The following is a 17,721-nucleotide window of genomic DNA, read 5'->3' as shown; positions in this document are numbered from 1 at the left end:
GCCCAAAACAATCCCAGGATCCGATCGGTGACCGAGCGTTCATCTATCACGTTGCTGAAAAGATTGTAACTAGTTCGCGTACTTGGCTTCTGACTGTATGAACCTGTTGCACCGCGTGCCAGAGTGAATTCCATCCCGGAGTTGCTAGTGCAGCACAGGTCAGGGAAGGCAGGATAACTCAACAGACGCGCGTAGGCGATGAATGGCTAGAGCATCAGGCGAGAGTATCCTCTAGAGATGATACGTTCATCTTTGGATGAGAAGAGGAGCGTGGGTTGTAAAATTTCTGGATGGCGAGGCTCTCGGAGAGACGCGTCGGGATGATCGACAGGGTGGACATAATCTTTCCAACACTACCTCCGAGGTCCTACTTGCCTACTCTCGTCTATTTAATTTTATCTTCGCGCTCGACCATATCATTATTGTGGAAGTTGATTACCCTCTCGGCGAGCATCACACGAATGTTTACCTAGCCACCAACTCTATGCACTAAATATATAGATTGTGAATGTGGACATTAGGGGAGACAACGAGACATCATATGATACACCTTCCATATCACTCACGACAAGTAGCCTAGAGAGGATTAATCTGGTTTATTTGCCAGAATCTCGATATGCGAAAGGGGTCTATGCCCTCCAATAGGCCAGATACGTCGTTACTCCCATGATAAAGCACAATATAGCTACATCAGTAAAGGATTGTTAGCTACCCTCGTATATCCAAGCAAATTTCTAGAACAAGGGGTCTTACCCAGGACAATGTTCATCATATAATACCCAATCGAACCCGTCAAGAGACCAGAAAGCAACGGCCCCAAAAACAAACCCAGTTTCCAGCTGATATTGGACATAGCAGATGCGCGAGAATAGCCTGTTCCTGAGCCAAAGATGCCCGGCTGTTCAGCTGCAAGTTCATTTGCCCCATCTAGAGGACAGTCAGCGTCAAAATAAACAGCATTATCAACCAAAGGCACCCACTCAGAACCTCAACACCACCAAAACCAAGTAGCGACGTCCGACAAGCCCCAATCACCACGAGAGTCAGAATATAGATCGTCTGCCCTGCTTTCTCCCCATCTGCCCAGCCGAAATTGCTGTTCCCTGGAACTCCGAGGAGCCAGAGCGACGGAGCCATGAGGATAAACCCGATCGTGACAGGCATGCGCATGCCGTACCGATCTTTCAGCCATCCCGCCGGTATGACCAAAACCAATGACGGGGCCTGGAGCAGAAGAAACGACATCCCCGCTCCTAGACTCTCCCAATGGAATACCTCTCGAACGTGCATGGGGATAGTCGCCTCAAAGCTGCCAATTAAGATAGCAAATAGCACGTCTGCGATAAGCGCGTTGGTCACCCGCCTCTTGCTGAGCATGCTCCAGTAGATATACCACGAGCTAGCTGGTTGTCTGGGCGGAGGATCCGGAAAGTCACCTATGGAATGGTAATGGTGCACCTGGGGGATGACGGGTCCTGGTGGGAGTAGAGACTCCGCTTCCTCGTCACTTTCCGAAGGATAGAGATCAGCACCTAGACCAGTTTCTGATTTGCGAGGCGTGGTGGAGGGCTCGATGAGTAGTGCTTGCATAATGAGCCCAACCGCTAAAACCAAGAATGTAGGAAGCCACATAATCGAATACGGAATGGAATCATATAAAACCCCAGCCAGCGCAGGGCCGGATAAGTGGCCGGCGGAAACAAACAGGACGCAAAGGCCAAAGGCTTTGGACAGGTTCTCGACCCCCACGCTGTTTCCGAGGATGGCCATCCCAGTGATCCAGATCATGGAGCCGGATATCGCTTGGATCAAACGGCCAATAATCACTCCGGTTACTAGTAAAATGCGCGACTCTTAGTAGGAGTTCGTTCTTCTCGTCAGATTGACAATATGACTGTGACTTACCGGTGGGTGACCAGGCTGTAATGGCAGTCCCAACAAGATTGATTATGTATGACCCAATCATCACATCGTTCTTGCTAGATATTCGATCCGATAGGTATCCCGTGACCGGTGCAAGGGGAATAGATACCAAGGCATTCATGGAGAGAACGGCAGATATAACGAATTGGGCTCGCGAGTCGGGAATCTGTAGACGGTCGTGGAGGAGTGCAGGGAAGATCGGAATGATGTAGCTGAACAAGAAACTGTCTATAAATGCTCCACAGTCAGCGGGCGCGAGAGAAACTCAAACATGCGAAGCCCTCTTACCTGAAAACATGGCCATTGACACGGCTGCCACAATGAATAGCTTCGACGACCGCCAGAGATACCCCAAGGGAGCTTTGTCACTTGTATGAGCCACCATAGTGCAGGATAGAGCTCAAAGGCAGACTAGCTCTCTGAGTATCAGGTGTCGATTGTGATTGAAGAGGTAGAGCATCAAATATCAAGCCAATGTCGCAAGGGATGCTAAGGTTCAAGTATACGAGTGGTGTAACGGCACTCAGAAACCCTGCTCTGAGACATAACACACATAGCGGTGGAGCCACGTACAGCAGCTGAATGATATGCAGGCCATGGCACATGGAGCTCAATATCACTCGGCACAAAGGGAGGTTCATGATAAAAGCCGGCTTTCAGCCCCCCGGAGGATATTTCCTTCTGCTGAAAAGGCCAATAGTAGCCTTTATTGCGCGGTGATAGGTGACCCCTCATTATCACCCTGTAAAAGCAAGCAGAGAGCGAGCTGAAGAGGAAGTCTGATTGGGTTCCAATACGGCGTCATCACACAATGCATGAACGCCACATGTAACATCGGCATATCAATTGCCTTTCTCAAATCTCACGTAAGTCCAAGCTCAATCGCCGTGATCTGCCCAGCTGCAGATTTGAAATAGATTCTGCAAATCGATAGACTATCCGCCCATAAACCAAAAGCCCGGATCACACCTGGCCGCTATATCATGCAGCCAGTCGACAGACATATCACATGAGAAGGAACAATTGGCTTCTTACACCCCGCAGTTCATGTGGCTCGTCTTATCCCAGACTGTTCTGCAGCGATCTGCGTCACTAGCTCCAGGAGCCGGTCTGATAAACCTAGCCATGATCTTATATCCGATTGTAAGCACGATCACTGTTGCCTAGCAAGACGCCTTCTGCGTCAAACCCGGTGACTCATTTTGGGGCATCGCTCATGTTGATCCTACCATTCATAATTGATTGACTGCACCAAGATTGTTGTCGTAGCCACCTGTACGCGAGAGGGCCAACTGAAAACTGCTGCCGCGCCGTCTTGAATCCCAGCCTGAATCCGCCTTGCTTATTCCCTCACGGGCCTCCTTGTCAGTTTTCGAGATCCGATCGAGTGAATCAACACCTTCAGCTAGAGTGTCTGCCATAGGTAAGCTTTCAGAGAGTATATCCTTGAGCTCAAGTGGTGTTTCACCGGTGCGAGGAGATATTATAGTTGGCCCGCGGAAGTGGTATGCCGGTTTACCAAGCCCGAAAAAACCCGCAGAACATCCTAGATCCCTGAATCTTCCGGTCGCAAGATGACCATAAATCTCTCTGTCAGAACGTATGTGGGACCGTGCTAGATTACTGGACCTGATATTAACTGCGCATGGGTGGCGAGATGAGCGCTGGTAAGAAGTCAACACGCGTGTGGAATTTTCTTAGTCCGTCCTGAGTTGTAACCAGAGCAGGCCTGTATCCCTAGGGACCATCTCTCACAGTTGCCGTATGGTAGTAAAGGCGTTGGATGACGTGTTCACTGATATAGCTATCAGCTGCTGCTTGACATCCTGGACAAAGTCGATAGGTTATGCAAGGGTGACCCCCAACTTTCAGTATCTCAGGAGAAAGAGAAGGAAGGCCTGCACAAGCCCCAAGTTGCACCAGAGCTCTATTGAATTACAGCCCTGGAGGTTTCCAGATATTTTCCAAACTGGGTTGGAGTGGGAAATACGATGTTTGCGTGTCTTGGTATGGCCTGACACTCTTGGAGTATGCGACTCAGAATACCTGCATAGCCGATTGAAACAACCTCAATCCAAAGCATACCCCGGAGCAGAGACCGATACGTATTAAGACCACAGCCAAATTACACACATTGCAAACTATTCTGATTGTGAGGCGATTTTCCCGCCAATAACCACCTCTCTAGGCAAGCTTGGCTGCACACCGATGGTCTAGCTCTGCCATGAATGTCTCGGCCCTGCATCTAGGTCCCTCCAACTACATCCCACAAGATGTGGCAAACATAGACAGCGGCCATTGAGTACCTCAATAGCCTATTGGAAATGTATAAGGAAGATTAGTATCTTGCAAATCCCATATCCTGTCACTTATGTCTCTCAGTGCAATCGCTAACGCCCAAACAAACAATCCTCATTCACACCCATGAAGGTCGTTCTCAAGCTCATCGGCCTGGGCTTTGCCCTACGCGCTATTGTGGGTTGTTCGGCGCTCGGCGTTCCAGCAGACGAGACCTCAGTCACAGCTCCAAAGGGCGAATACGATCTAGAAGTTGTATGGAATATCTGATACATGTCACACACTTTTGTCTAACCGTAACCCAGTTAGAGCAATACCGACCATCTGATGACGAACGCACCCTGTACCCTGACCGTCTGTGGTACTTCGACCACCCCGACCTCTTCCCCAACGAGGCATACCTCCTGACCAACGACCTCGGTGCCAGCTCCGCGTACCTCGTGGAAGCCTCCAACACCACACACTGGGAACTACAAGGCCACAGTCTCGACCCCAGCTCCAAATTCTCTAATCTCGAAAAGCGCCAGACGGTCCACTACATCAACAGCTACCACGAAGGCGGGTGCATCCCAAACACCTTCGTCGGGCAGGCCCAGAACCCCCCAAACGGCTTTTGCCAGCGATGGTACGTGTGGAGGGTAAAATCTTTGTTCGTCGTAGGTGATGGCAACTTTCAGGTAAATTTCTATTGGGGCGACGCACAAAGCTGTTCGAGGAACTTCCTTGGAGGCGTGCGGGCGTACTCCGGGTGTTGGACTACGCCGAACAGTGACCAGTTACCCTGGGAGTTCTGGCCCTGTTATACATGCTAGTAGTCAGCAAGACAAAGGCATTAGAGCTGGCGAGATTTGCGGGGGGTCGGCCATGGGTTAGGGGAATTCAATCAATCTAAACTTGATTCTAGTCAACTCGAAGTGCTGTCAGGTAATCGTATAGTGACATCTGACACAGCCATTTAACTCCAGGATTAAGCTGAACTTTCGAAGATGTTTACCATGAGAGCACTTGGATTTCGGTGATATCTGGTTTCCACGCGCAGCCCGGCAAGCTACTTCGCGCATCCAGCGGCACCACAACAGTCAACGAGATATTGCTGGTGCATGTCAAAGCGACTCAAAGGTTACATAGCCAATCAAGCAATCCTACATGTCAAATCTTAAGCATTCATCTCTGATTTCAGCTATCATCAGTCTTCAGATATCCACACCCACATGGCCATACACAGCATCTATCTCATCTATCTCAACAGGTAAAGCAAGGCCAATAGAACTGAAGCCAGTTATTGATGTCAGGGGTAGTATAACACCCGGACCAAGCCCTGACACCCCCAATATAATTATTGTTGCACCAATTGTTGGTCCCCCCACCGTAGAGATTAACCTGGAAGTTCCCTTCACCCACGATAAAAACTGATAGCACCCGGTACGCAGTGAACCTGAAGCAGACACCATTTGGGAAGTTTGTGCCTTGAGTCATAAAGGTATCCGGAATGCAACCGCCTGCGCTGTATGTATTGATATAGTGGATTTGGGCTCGAGACTCAAGAGTGTGGAGGCTGCTGCTGCTGCCGCGGGATTGCAGATTCCAGTGGGTGGTGTTTGAAGCCTCGACAAGATGTGGCGAGCTGGTGCCGAGATCGTTGGTTAGGTAGAAGGAGGTGTTGTAGAAGAGGTCCGGGTTATCGAAATACCAGACTCGTTCGGGGTACAGATCTCGCTCTTCAGGAGTTGGCCTGTAGGTTTCCAGCTACCATCAAGTATTAGCGATCTTTCCAGCTGTTGAGTAGCTGCATTGCGTAACGGACAATGTCTAGATCATATTTCTCTGCCCGCGCCGCGACCGTCGTTTCATCCTTTGGGAAGGCAAGTGCAGAGCAGGATGAGCTCATAATCAAGGTAATGCCCAGCGAGAAAACATTGAAGAGGACCTTCATAGCTGCGATCAACCACGGTTGGTTTTATTCTTCACACAGGTTTCAGTGAGAGAGAGCTTTTATATTGACGTTCAATAGGCTATACCAATAGGCTATTATTCGACATTTCATTGTCAAAGATTTCCTGCCACGATGCACATACACTAGGTCTGCAAACAACTAAATATCCCTGATTTGTCTGCCACCTACCAGGAGACCCTTCAGGGCCAAGCAGACTAGAGGAGAGGTGATTGGCGGGAAAACAACGCCACAACAACACATTAGACCCAGCTGGTCCATTTCCATCTAGAGTATGCGCGTCGGATCAAAGAAAGGTAATGGTGTTTGCTCACATTCATATCCCAAAAGACCCCGCCGCCACAGAGGTTCTGAGCGAACAGCACTCCGGTGATGGATCCATCGAATCAGTACTCCCCAGACAGCAGTCAGATGCTCGCGAGGGCTCACAATGCTAAAGGAAGCCGCTTCTCCGATTTTTCACGGGCACTGGTTCAATACACTCTGCCGGATACGGAATGGCGAGATGCCAGCTCTAAAGGGCAAAACAGCCTTGCTCTCATCAGCCATTTCTACTAGTAATGCGAGCAGGAAGTGATATATAATCAAATACGATGGGGGACCAAATAATAAATAAGGTAATGTGAACTTCAAGCAAAGGCCAAACCCTTCCAACCACTATGTCTCGCCTGCTGGCAGCGCCTACGGTATTCAACCGCACTCCCCGTATACCTCGCCACTGTCCTCTCTTGCTTCCCATTGACATTCGTGTTCACACCCGTCAGCCAGCTGCTCACCTCGTTGATGAGAGATCCCTCACTGCAAGAAACCACATGCTCAGTCCACTCATCAACAGCCTCCTTAGAGGCCTCAACATAGGAATGCCCATTCTGCTCACAGAACTCCAGCATCTGCATCACAACCTGCACCGCATGCTCAATACTCCTCGGAATATTCCCAAACGGCTGATGCGGGCCCAGCACCATGAACATATTCGGCATCGACTCGGCCATGATGCCTAGGTAGGTTCGAGCTCGGTGGCCCGGCCACACGGCTTCTGGCCCTGCGGCTGTTTTGCTCCGACTCTCAGAAATGTGATCAGAGATCAGCGGACGGCCATCTTTCCCATGCCACGCAATGTCGCTAAACGCACCCGTGATGGCATTGAACCCCGTCGCGCAAATCAAGACATCCAGCTCGTGCTCCTTCCCATCGGACGTAAGAAGCCCGCGCTCCGTCGCGCGCTCGAACGGTGTCTCGCGCAGATTCACAAGATGCACCTTGGGGTCATTGTACACCTCAAAATACCCGCTCTCGAGCGGGACACGGCGCAGCCCAAACCCGTGGTCTTTGGGGATGAGCTGCTCCGCAATACGCGGATCATTGATGCGGGCTCCGATCTTCGCTGCCATGAAGTCTGAGTACAGTCTGTTCGCCTCGCGGTTTGTGTACGTGTCGCTGAACACTCCTAGCCACTTGCTGAAGCCGGGCTGCGAGTATAGACTTTCCCAGAGGGCGAGTCGCTCTTCAGGAGTAACCTCGAGGGTCTTTCGTGGGTCGGGGCCGTGCAGGAAGCCGCTGGATGTGGAGGCGCATTTTGCAAAGATCTCGTCGTAGCGCGACTTGATGTCGCGCATCTGATCTGGAGTGATTTGTTCATTTCGTAGCGGTGCGGACCAGTTTGCTGTTCGTTGGAAGACATGCAGCGACTTGATCGAGGGCAGCTTCGCCACCTCGGTGATGGTCTGAATGCCCGTGGCGCCTGTGCCGATTACGCCGATTCGCTTCCCCTCGAAATCGCGGGCTATGTCGAGCGACTTGGGCCATCGAGATGTGTGGAATAGACTCCCCTTGAAGTCCTCGATTCCTTCAATGGCCGGTAGTGTCGGGGACGATAACACTCCCAGGCAACTAATGAAAAACCGCGTCTGGTACTTCTTCCCCGATTGGTCCTCAAATGTCCACGTACGATCGTCGTCAACCCAGTGCGCCGACTTGATCTTGGTGCTAAACTGTATATCGGAACGGAGGTTGTGCTTGTCGCAGACATGTTCAATATACCGCAAAGTCTCCGGTTGCGGCGCGTAGGTCTCCTTCCAATCCCACTCCTGGAGTAGCTCCTTGTCCCACGAAAACTGGTACGAGACAGTCTCCGAGTCGAAGCGTGCGCCAGGGTAGCGATTCCAGTACCAGGTGCCGCCGACACCATCACCGGCCTCGAGGACTTTTACTGTCCATGAGGGGAAGCGCTGTCGAATGTGGTAGAGGCTGCAGAGACCGGAGAGACCGGCGCCGATGACGAGGACGTCGTAGGGCCGTTCGATGGAACCCATTTTGGACTATCGAGATGTAGAAGCGTAAAGATGGCGAGAATGGGAGATCGTGTCTTTTTCCTCCCTGTTCTTGAAAGCTCTTATATCTGCTGTGGAGTATATCCGAGGGAGTCGTGTCCGACGCACGGGGGTCACTTTCTGTGCTTTCTAGCGTGTACATCTCGTCCTCCATCGCAGATAAGCGAGCTGACACCGTGCCTATGCGCAAGCGATAACCCCTCATGACCTGATCTGGTGCGAAAAGGAGGCTAGCCCGGGTGGGGGTCCGGGGACAACTGCCTGCGTCGATCTTAGTGGGACAAGTTGGAGATATGCACCACGGTGATCTGCAATGGCAAGTGATGGAGGCCGATATCCTTTGACGCCGTCTATGGAGTATCTATCTTGCTCTTTACTGGAATCATCAACTTATAAATGTGATACCTTCCTGACTGGATTGATCTCAAGCACGAATCGCGACCTACCTGTGCAGCTCTCACCAATTTCTCCCTTATCAGGCCTCTCCGTGCTTTTTATCTCTGCAACTACTATACAAACCCGAGAATGGATGTACCAGGCTTCGCAATAATCACAGGCGCCGCGTCCGGAATCGGCCGGGCCTGCGCCCTGGGCTTTGCCCGCGAAGGCGCCGCAGGCCTTGCTCTATTCGACCTCAACCTCGAAGGCCTGACAGCTCTCAAAAGCGAGATTGAAACCCTTCTGAGCACCAAAGGTGCGGCAAACAACTGTCAAATAGAACTACGCACCGTCAACGTCGCCGACGAATCCCAAGTCAACACCGCCGTCGCCGAAGTCGCCCAGACATTCGGCCGCCTCGACTACCTCGTCAACGCCGCGGGTATCGCTATGAAACACCCCGGTGGCGCCGCCTACGTCGAGACCCGCGACTGGCAGCGCGTCATGGACATCAACCTCACAGGGTCATTCTTCATGCTGCGCGCGGCGGCACGCATCATGCTGAAGCAGGAGCCGATCGCGTCGAGCATCGACGGGCGGCCGCTGCAGCGGGGCTCGATCGTGAACTTCGGGTCAATCCAGGGTGTTGTTGGGATTTCGGCGTCGACGGCGTACGCGGTCAGCAAGCATGGGATTCTGGGGCTGACGCGCACGGCGTCGGAGGATTATGCGAAGGATGGGATTCGCATTAATGCGGTTTGTCCTGGGTACACGCTTACGCCGTTGACGAGCCAGCCGGCGGTGCTGAAGGTGATGGAGGAGAAGGTTGCGTCGAGTGTGCCGATGGCAAGGATGGGGAATGCCAGTGAGATTGCGGATGGAGTGCTGTATCTTGCTGGTGGGAGGAGCTCGTTTGTTACGGGGATACCACTGTGTGTGGATGGTGGGTATACCCAGCGATAGCAGTGAATATATCTATCATTACGAATACACGAAGCAATAGTCCAATCTCGCTTGTATTACTACGTAAATCCTTTGCGACAAGCAAGATTTAGTCGTAACATGCCCTACAGCTGAGCTTCTCACTACATGACCGGCCGTATTAGAAAGCATGGGCCTATCGATGTTGATGGCACATTGGCATTGAAAGGTGACTCCAACTAATGGTAGCTCGGGCTTTCCTCTTCTCTCACAAGGACAGATTACCTATATAGACAGTAAGTCGTACATTGTCAATGAACAGATAGTTGTGAAATCTAACATAGGTGCCGCGCCTTGTCCGTCGAAGCAGATAAGACGTAATCTGGGGCCGGACATTCACGGGAGGATAAGAGCATTTCGATTAGCTCGCCCTATGAGCTTGGCACCTGGGCAGACCTGCCATTTCTTACGCGAGTTGGAGTATGGAGGGTGGGTCTGCAGATGAGGAAGGGCTTACCGGCACGTGCCTCATCGCCTCCAACAACTGCAGGATAATCAACTGGCCTCTGGAAGGTAAGAGTCATTGGTAACACTGTGAGTGTGATTCGCCTTGGTTCTTGGGGCCCACTGTGTCTTGATCCATACACTGTACAAAAGTAGCCACGCTAGCTGTGCTGCAATGGCCTATCCCTCCCATCAATCGACAATGGCGTCTATCATGGACGGGCCTTATCACTCGCGGTAGCTCTCAATGACGCCAGGTGAGGCTTATCCGGTTGCCCTTGCCTATACCGATCCCTTGGGAGCCGTTAATCTCGAAGTTAGCTATCTCCACCCCCGCATGATATCTCGTGGCTTGGGCCGATAGTCCCCAGTCACATTACTCGGAAGTTGGCAGCAATATCAGAATTGCTCTCTATAAAGATGAGCAAATGCCTATTTTCGTGACATCGAAATCGTTCTCTCCAGAAAATCTCTACCAGAAAGAATTCTCACCATGCCCGACGATCAGCTCAAGTTTCAGCGAGATGATATTGAGCCCGGGGAGGTCGCGGCAGATGGCCTTCCACAGCACGGGGAGATACTAAGTGAGAAGCAAGCTGAAGCTGATCATGTCTTTGGCGGAGACGGTGAAGAAGGTCCAAACTATCGCAGTGTAAGTAACGCCTCCGCAAAGGGTTGTTCACCTCGGACCTACGGTGATACCACTAACAATATGAGCACAAAACAGGTCGGGTGGATCGGAACAATTATCCTGATGATGAAGACCCAAATAGGGCTGGGTGTTCTCTCAATCCCAGCAATCTTTGAATCGGTTGGAATGATACCCGGCATTCTGCTCATCCTGGCCGTCTCGGGCGTCGCGACATGGACGAGCTACATGGTCGGTGTCTTCAAGTTCAGGCACCATCAAGTGTACAACATCGACGATGCGGGCGGCTTGATGTTTGGAAGGATTGGGCGCGAGGTTTGGGCAGCGGCGTTTCTCCTCTGTGAGCCTTTAACCAACTTCCATAACCATGGCACGGTACTGATTGTAGGGAAAGTCATGATCTTTGTCGCAGGCTCTGCCATCCTCGGAACCTCGATTGGATTGAATGCAGTCTCAACGCACGGCGCATGCACCGCGGTCTTCGTTGCAGTTTCTGCGGTAATTGGCTTTGTCTTTGCGAGCATTCGCACCCTGAACAGGATTAAGTGGCTCGCCTGGGTTGGTCTCGTCGCCATCGTGGTATCAGGTATGCTACTCCTAGATATCCAGGGGCCAGAAATATTGATTCTGTCCAGTCTTCATCGTCGCGGTTGGTGTTGGGATCCAAGACCGACCTGCTGCCGCACCCCAAGATGGCCCCTGGGCATCGGACTACAAGCTTATTGGAAGCCCGACTTTCGAACAAGGAGTCTCCGCCGTTTCCTCGCTCATCTTTGCTTCGTCCGCAAGCTCCATCTATTTCTCGATTGCGGCTGAAATGCGCGAACCCCGTTACTTCACCCGAGCCCTGCTCGTAGCCCAGGCCGGGTCCACCATGATTTATATCGCGATCGGTACTGTGGTCTACTACTATTGCGGATCTTATGTTGCATCGCCTGCCCTAGGCTCCGCGGGCCCTTTAATCAAGAAGGTCGCATATGGAATCGCTTTGCCAGGTCTGATTGCCACTTCAACTATCTTTATTCATGTAAGACCGGCCATTTCGTTTCGTCGACGAGTTTTCTGTCATGTTACTCACAAAATCGGTAGCTATCAAGCAAGAGCATCTTCGTGCGAGTCCTTCGTGGCTCTGTACATCTCACCTCGAACTCGCTGATTCACTGGGCCAGTTGGATCTCATGCACACTCGGCGTCACAGTCGTCGCATATGTAATCGCCAGCGGCATTCCATTCTTCAACGACCTCGTCTCGCTGATCGGGGCTTTGCTTGGAGCGTTTCTGGCTTACCAACCAACGGGCTGTATGTGGTTCTACGACAACTGGAGTAAGCGTCACCAGGCGAAGACGTGGGCATGGATGGCAATGGCGTGCTGGAGTGTTTTTATCATTATCACGGGATGCTTTATTACGGTGGCAGGCACGTATGCATCTATCAGAAGTGTGGTGCAGTCTATTCAGGCAGATGGGGGGACTAAACCTTGGGGCTGTGCGGATAATTCGAATTCGGTCTGAATGGTCGGTCCTCTTTATCGCTTCTAGAGCTCAGTTGAGATTAGGAGAGGGTTTCGGTGTAATACAGTGCGTCCTCATATTTGTCAATAGAGGTATTCTAGTACTGTGTAAGATATCAAATATATACATTGCGTGCATCTCCTCCGTAATGTATTGGCTGTCATGCCCAACTCAACATATATGATTTGATCCTTCGTAGTCGCTCTCTCCGTCCCTTCTTGAAGGCTGGAATAAAGAAGATAGACAAAAACCAGGGCTTATCAGTAAACACAGAGTCTGTATCCATGGAGTTGGAGTAGATAATGTTGGAGATACGCTTATTCGCTGGCTGCTGCACTACGTACTGATTGGCAAACTGGAGCTGGTGAGCCCAGCCCTGTGATTCGACCAGTCTCCTCGGCGCGTGGCTAGTAACTTAACTTTTATCGCCCTGACCCCCCGCATCTCCGTGCGCGAAACCGGCAGGTCTCCCCCCGAGACCTACATTTAAGCTAGCACGCTCCACTACCCTATCGGACAGCTTCCTCTTTTGCTCACACATGCCTCTTCTGATGCTTTCCTGCTCTCGTAAGTTGTAACCCGTTCTTTCGCCAGTCTGATGGCATCGCGGCAGCCGGAAACAGGAGGCGCAGTGATCCCAACGCGGTCTTTTGGAGGATGTGACACAGTGAGCAACCAACAACCACTTCCGTATGCGACTTCGCGGGCCAAAGCTAAGCACGAGAGATTCTAGTGCCGACGGCGCCATATCAAGTGCGACGAGCACCGCCCGACGTGCTTCTCGTGCCGCGGCGCGGGGCTCAGCTGTAGCGGATATGCTAAGGCCATTCATTTCGATGATGGAGACACTGGTGCATCGTCCGGCCAGGCCTCGCGGTTTCGCCGCACGATATTCACAGAGCACGAGCGCCAGACAATGAGTCGCTCGCTCACTGCTCTCGTGCCTCCGTCACTTGCGAACCAGCTGTTGGTCGATCTCGATGAGGAGTGCGAGCATATCCCTGTCTCACAGGAGGTGCAGATTTCCCGGGGGCCATTTGGCGCGTTTCGGCTGAGTCGCGATCCTGCTTCGCCGCATTCTGTTGCTCGCGTGCCAGACGGCGTTGCATCGGCATCTGCTATCGCATACCTACCTACCGGCTCTAGTTCGCCCGTTGGTGACCCGACGACAAGTGATGAAGACTGCACTGGGTTTTCCTCTATTCGTTCCGAGGAGATCGATGCAATTGATGCCCTGCTTTTCGAGTCAATGTTTGATATACCCAGCACATCATCGGCGGAGAATTTGTCACAGGCCATTGACCTTCTCCCCCAACTAGAAGAATCAGTACGCACGCCCTTTCTACCCCAATTCACCATCGATCCGACACCCAAGAACTGGTCGTTTCCGCCGGCGCGGTCTCCACAGATGCAATGGGCAGCGCTAGGGGGCCCCTCAAGAGAGAAGAACAGTTTCCCGGTGCCGCAGCCGGCACTGGCGAGTACACACCCCCCGCTGGTACCACCGAACGTTAGCGTTCTTCTACAGAATTACTCAACCCGCGTGTTGAGCTTCCTCACCCCGTTCCGCCACAGCAAAACACCCTGGCACATCATGTTCATCCCGCTCGCAAAGCAATGCGTCGCCGGGCTCGCTCTCGGCGAAGTCCCCGACCACGCCATTCTCTGTGCGTTCTACTCCATCCTCGCCACCAGCGCGTTCAGCTTAGCGGGGACATCGCAGGCCCAAGTCTTGTTCCAAGAGGCGCAGGTCTACGAGCAACGCGCGCGGCACCACTGCCGCCTGATGCTCGAGACGGCCTACGTGATCCCTAAGAAAGCCAAGTACAAATCGATCCTCATCGCGCTGTTGAGCATGATCCAGCTCTCCATGTGCCGAACCGGCTACGAGGCCGCGGACTACTACTTCCTGGAGGCCGAGAAGTTCATCCGCCTTCGCGGCCTCAAGCGCACCAAGTCCCGCAAAGTCCGCCTTCTGCATCACTGCTACACCTACTGGCGCATGTTCCACGAAAGCATCTACACCGGCGGTCGCCCAAGTGGGCATCGCCAGCGTATTCTCCAAGCGATCGAGTCGAACGCACTCGTCGTCTACAGCTACGACAGCCCGTCCTTCCGCCTGTCCACGTGCACGGACCTCAGCCACGCGATGCGTCAGGTCAAGACGCAGGAAGTCGGCGAGAACGACCTGCACATTGAGCTGCCCGGGACGTGGCCGCCGACCCTATACCCGGAGATCTTCGGTCTGCCGGAGCCATGGCTATTCCTCCTCTCACTCATCGTGCGTCTTGGCAAGGAAAAAGACGCTGCCGCTGCCAACCAACAGCAATCATCTCCCACCAACCCCTTGACCGAATTCCTTACGCGTGCCAAAACAATCGAGACGTTCCTGCGGTACCTGCATCACCAGCGCGAGGCCGAGCACCACCGCGCAGCAGCCGAGTATCACCTTGGCGCGGACCTTCTCACCCTGCACTGCCTAATGGACGCGGCGGCGTACGCAGTAGAGATCCTCTTCTACCGCCGCATCTACGACCTAGACGCGTCGCTGCTGCAGGGAAAGGTGAAATGCGTGCACGATTGCCTCTTGCGGTGTTCGCCACGAGATCGCGTAGGCGCTGAGGGCGAGGAAGCAGAGGCAGGGCCAGATAACTCCGGTCACGGATTGGCGGGGCTGATATGGCCCGCATTCATAGCGGCGTGCGAGGCCGAGGACCCCGCGATGCAGGCGACGTTTGCGGCGTGGTTCCGAAGGTTTGCGCGCCAGAGCGGGCTTTATGTCTTCCTGCATGTTCTTCGTGTTGTGGAGGAAATTTGGGAGCAGAAGAAGACGGCAGCCGGGGTGGCCTCCAGCTGGGGGGAGATCATGCAGCGCGGCTTGCAGAGGGCGGCTGCTATTGCTGCACACTAACACACATATACAGTCGGTGGTTGTGAATCTGGAAAGCGTCTTCTTGTCAGTCCACTGGGTAAGCTCGGCGCGAGGGTATATCGTTGGCCTCAAGTGGTGTGCTATCGAAGAGAACAGGTACGAGTTATCTCAGGCTGGTGTCAGCTGACAAGATCACATGACATCACAGCTGTTTACTCCGTACAGTGTTACTCCAGACTATCCATCTACAACCACTCTTTCTTTCCAATGGGTACTCCAGCTCTCAAAATAGTGCGCTTTCGCAGCCGCTATTACATTCGCTACCACCAGTACGACGGCTACTGGGATGGTCTTGGTGCCAAAATCGTCGCCAGCATTCCCACCGACCCTGAGGAGTACCAGAGTACGCCATGAGGAACCGTCTGTACCTTACACTTGACTAGCAATTTGACAATTTGCAGAATGGCTGGCATCAATGCGGGCTGAGTATTCGGCCAAGCAAAATGTGCTTGAGAGTCATGTGTACAATGTTCGTGATGGCGTTGAACCCGACTACCCACGGTTTAGCGAGTTCGAGACGCTTCCTTCTGAATTTCCGCGACTGGATAGCCAGATGGAGTTTATTGGGGTAGCCTACTTTTACATCATCAATCTCGATCAGGAAGTCCTCACCATGAACCACAGCATTCATTGGCATTGGAAGCTGGAAAATATCACGCGCAAGGACAACTTATGGCTTTCCGCTTTGACAGACAGCATCTATCGAAACAAGCCTACCATCTCCCTCGACGTCTGCCCGGAAGAGCATATGGCCTCGCCGGCATTGGAATATCCCAAGGAGGACTACACGATTGACTACTGCATTTGTCCCGTAACGCCGAGAGAATGTCTCGAAGAGGCGCACAAGGTGTTACTGACATTCGTCATGGCCAATACGCTTAGTCAATACAGCGGCGAGATAATTAGATTCGGGCTGGAGTGGAGCGCGGACTCCTTCCCTTTCCGCGAGTTGGCGTTTGCTCTCGTGTCAGTTGCGTCGGGGCAAGCCAGGTTTCATTCTTTTCCCGCTCAGAACTGCGACCCTCGGAGTTGCGAAAGGTGGAACTGCGAATCGAAACACTTACCCAAATCCCCTGGCTGGCTTGACAAAGAGTGGGCTGGTGGTAGCGCCCCGTTACTGGAATTCGGCACCCCATCCCACCGACCGGGCGAGCCCCCAGGGGCATCACCTGCGGAGACGATGTACTGGTTGGAGGATGTACTTATCAGCCTTGTACTGGTAGTCGATGGGAAAGCCATCTCAGAGGCTGTTACATGGGGCCTTGAGCGAAGATGCACTAGCTTCCAGATCGTTGTCCTGTCGCTGTTCCAAGTTGCATTTGCGGATGTGTCCTTCTGCGACGACGGAGAACCTTTTGTTCAAGTCACCAATCCTATCCACCTCTCGCCTCTACGTGCAGATTACTGTGTGAGTACACACCGCACATGCGACCAGAGCGCAAACCTGGTATGACCATCCAATATCATCGCGGTGAGCTTCTTATGCAGCCGAAATTCGCTTCAACGAGACAAAGACTCGAGCATTTCTTCCCCGGGCTCGCGGCGCTGGTTAATTTCTTTGAAGTCGCCGCGAGTCGCCGCGCAGCGGCCAAGTCGGCAGGCATCTTCCCGGCGGAGCTGTATGATCGGATCCTGAATTCCGTCGATTACGACACATGGAAGGCGTGCTTGCTCGTATCCACGGAGTTCCGTTCACGGTGGCTGCGCAAGTACAGGCTTGATGATCGGGTGAGAATAGTCGCGGGCCCGTTCGTGCGACTGCGAGATAACAACAAGAATGAGCCTCGGATGTGCTTCGACTTTGAGAACTCGCAGACGGGCGAGATATCGCCGATGATGCATGTGCCGCTTGCTTTCTGGACGAGCGAGTATAACTGGATGCCGGTAATTGGCCATGACCGTAAAGTATTGATGTTGGATATTCCGGTCCAGTTTGACGCCGCGGCGGAGGTGCCTGTGGAGGACGACTACAATGATCATCTCATCAAACCATCAAAGCCTCCTGGCATATAAGCCATTGTCCAAGTGATGCACGTCGTGCGTGTGGTCTATGTGACGCAGACACATGGCGATCTCGTCCGTTGAAAGAACCTTGAACCTGGTGCACAGAACTTTGAAATCCTATCTACAGCAAGGGAGGTTGTCTTGCATATGCAAGGGGCAAAGGACTACAGCTTAAATCAGCCTTGAAACCAGACAATTGACGAAGAGAATGCGAGCAGAAAGTGTATGTAGTACGGGTGGAATCTCTGACCGGAGGAGGGAATGCGATAGCAACAATGGTTGAGATCTAGATTGTCAAGCAAAACTATCTGTTCTATCA

The 17,721-nt window shown here is 52.6% G+C and overlaps 7 protein-coding genes across 7 annotated transcripts; 5 read left to right on the top strand and 2 right to left on the bottom strand.

Moving 5' to 3' along the window:
- Positions 1–561: 561 nt before the first annotated feature.
- On the bottom strand, positions 562–2,731 carry BJY04DRAFT_134132 (MFS general substrate transporter). The gene is made up of 5 exons (XM_073708546.1): positions 2,212–2,731; positions 1,906–2,151; positions 981–1,835; positions 754–927; positions 562–685 (listed from the first exon to the last, which is right to left on the bottom strand). Exons 1-5 carry the CDS (start codon positions 2,306–2,308, stop codon positions 630–632), a joined length of 1,428 nt encoding a protein of 475 aa, XP_073575226.1. The 5' UTR covers positions 2,309–2,731; the 3' UTR covers positions 562–629.
- Positions 2,732–4,256: 1,525 nt separating this feature from the next.
- Positions 4,257–5,200, top strand: BJY04DRAFT_134129 (uncharacterized protein). The gene has a single exon (XM_073708545.1). The coding sequence runs from the start codon at positions 4,479–4,481 to the stop codon at positions 5,031–5,033; it is 555 nt and encodes a 184-aa protein (XP_073575225.1). The 5' UTR covers positions 4,257–4,478; the 3' UTR covers positions 5,034–5,200.
- A 1,601-nt stretch (positions 5,201–6,801) lies between these two features.
- BJY04DRAFT_230957 (flavin-containing monooxygenase) lies at positions 6,802–8,484 on the bottom strand (the record flags this gene model as incomplete). The annotated part of the gene is made up of 1 exon (XM_073719401.1): positions 6,802–8,484. The coding sequence occupies one exon, from the start codon at positions 8,482–8,484 to the stop codon at positions 6,802–6,804; it is 1,683 nt and encodes a 560-aa protein (XP_073575224.1).
- Positions 8,485–9,027: 543 nt separating this feature from the next.
- BJY04DRAFT_230956 (SDR family NAD(P)-dependent oxidoreductase) lies at positions 9,028–9,843 on the top strand (the record flags this gene model as incomplete). Its single annotated transcript, XM_073719400.1, has 1 exon — positions 9,028–9,843. The coding sequence occupies one exon, from the start codon at positions 9,028–9,030 to the stop codon at positions 9,841–9,843; it is 816 nt and encodes a 271-aa protein (XP_073575223.1).
- A 955-nt stretch (positions 9,844–10,798) lies between these two features.
- On the top strand, positions 10,799–12,466 carry BJY04DRAFT_214206 (transmembrane amino acid transporter protein-domain-containing protein; the record flags this gene model as incomplete). The annotated part of the gene is made up of 5 exons (XM_073715153.1): positions 10,799–10,957; positions 11,033–11,294; positions 11,349–11,540; positions 11,590–11,981; positions 12,044–12,466. 5 exons carry the CDS (start codon positions 10,799–10,801, stop codon positions 12,464–12,466), a joined length of 1,428 nt encoding a protein of 475 aa, XP_073575222.1.
- Positions 12,467–13,382: 916 nt separating this feature from the next.
- On the top strand, positions 13,383–15,377 carry BJY04DRAFT_214205 (fungal specific transcription factor domain-containing protein; the record flags this gene model as incomplete). The annotated part of the gene is made up of 1 exon (XM_073715152.1): positions 13,383–15,377. One exon carries the CDS (start codon positions 13,383–13,385, stop codon positions 15,375–15,377), a length of 1,995 nt encoding a protein of 664 aa, XP_073575221.1.
- A 228-nt stretch (positions 15,378–15,605) lies between these two features.
- Positions 15,606–17,701, top strand: BJY04DRAFT_230953 (uncharacterized protein; the record flags this gene model as incomplete). Its single annotated transcript, XM_073719399.1, has 3 exons — positions 15,606–15,741; positions 15,800–16,792; positions 16,834–17,701. The coding sequence occupies 3 exons, from the start codon at positions 15,606–15,608 to the stop codon at positions 17,409–17,411; spliced, it is 1,707 nt and encodes a 568-aa protein (XP_073575220.1). The 3' UTR covers positions 17,412–17,701.
- Between the last annotated feature and the right edge of the window lie 20 nt (positions 17,702–17,721).

This window comes from Aspergillus karnatakaensis (genome assembly GCF_047715665.1).
Source record: "Aspergillus karnatakaensis strain CBS 102800 unplaced genomic scaffold BJY04scaffold_6, whole genome shotgun sequence".
NCBI lineage: Eukaryota > Fungi > Ascomycota > Eurotiomycetes > Eurotiales > Aspergillaceae > Aspergillus > Aspergillus karnatakaensis.
The sequence above is the reverse complement of the archived record's forward strand: the minus strand, read 5'-3'. Positions and strand labels throughout refer to the sequence as shown.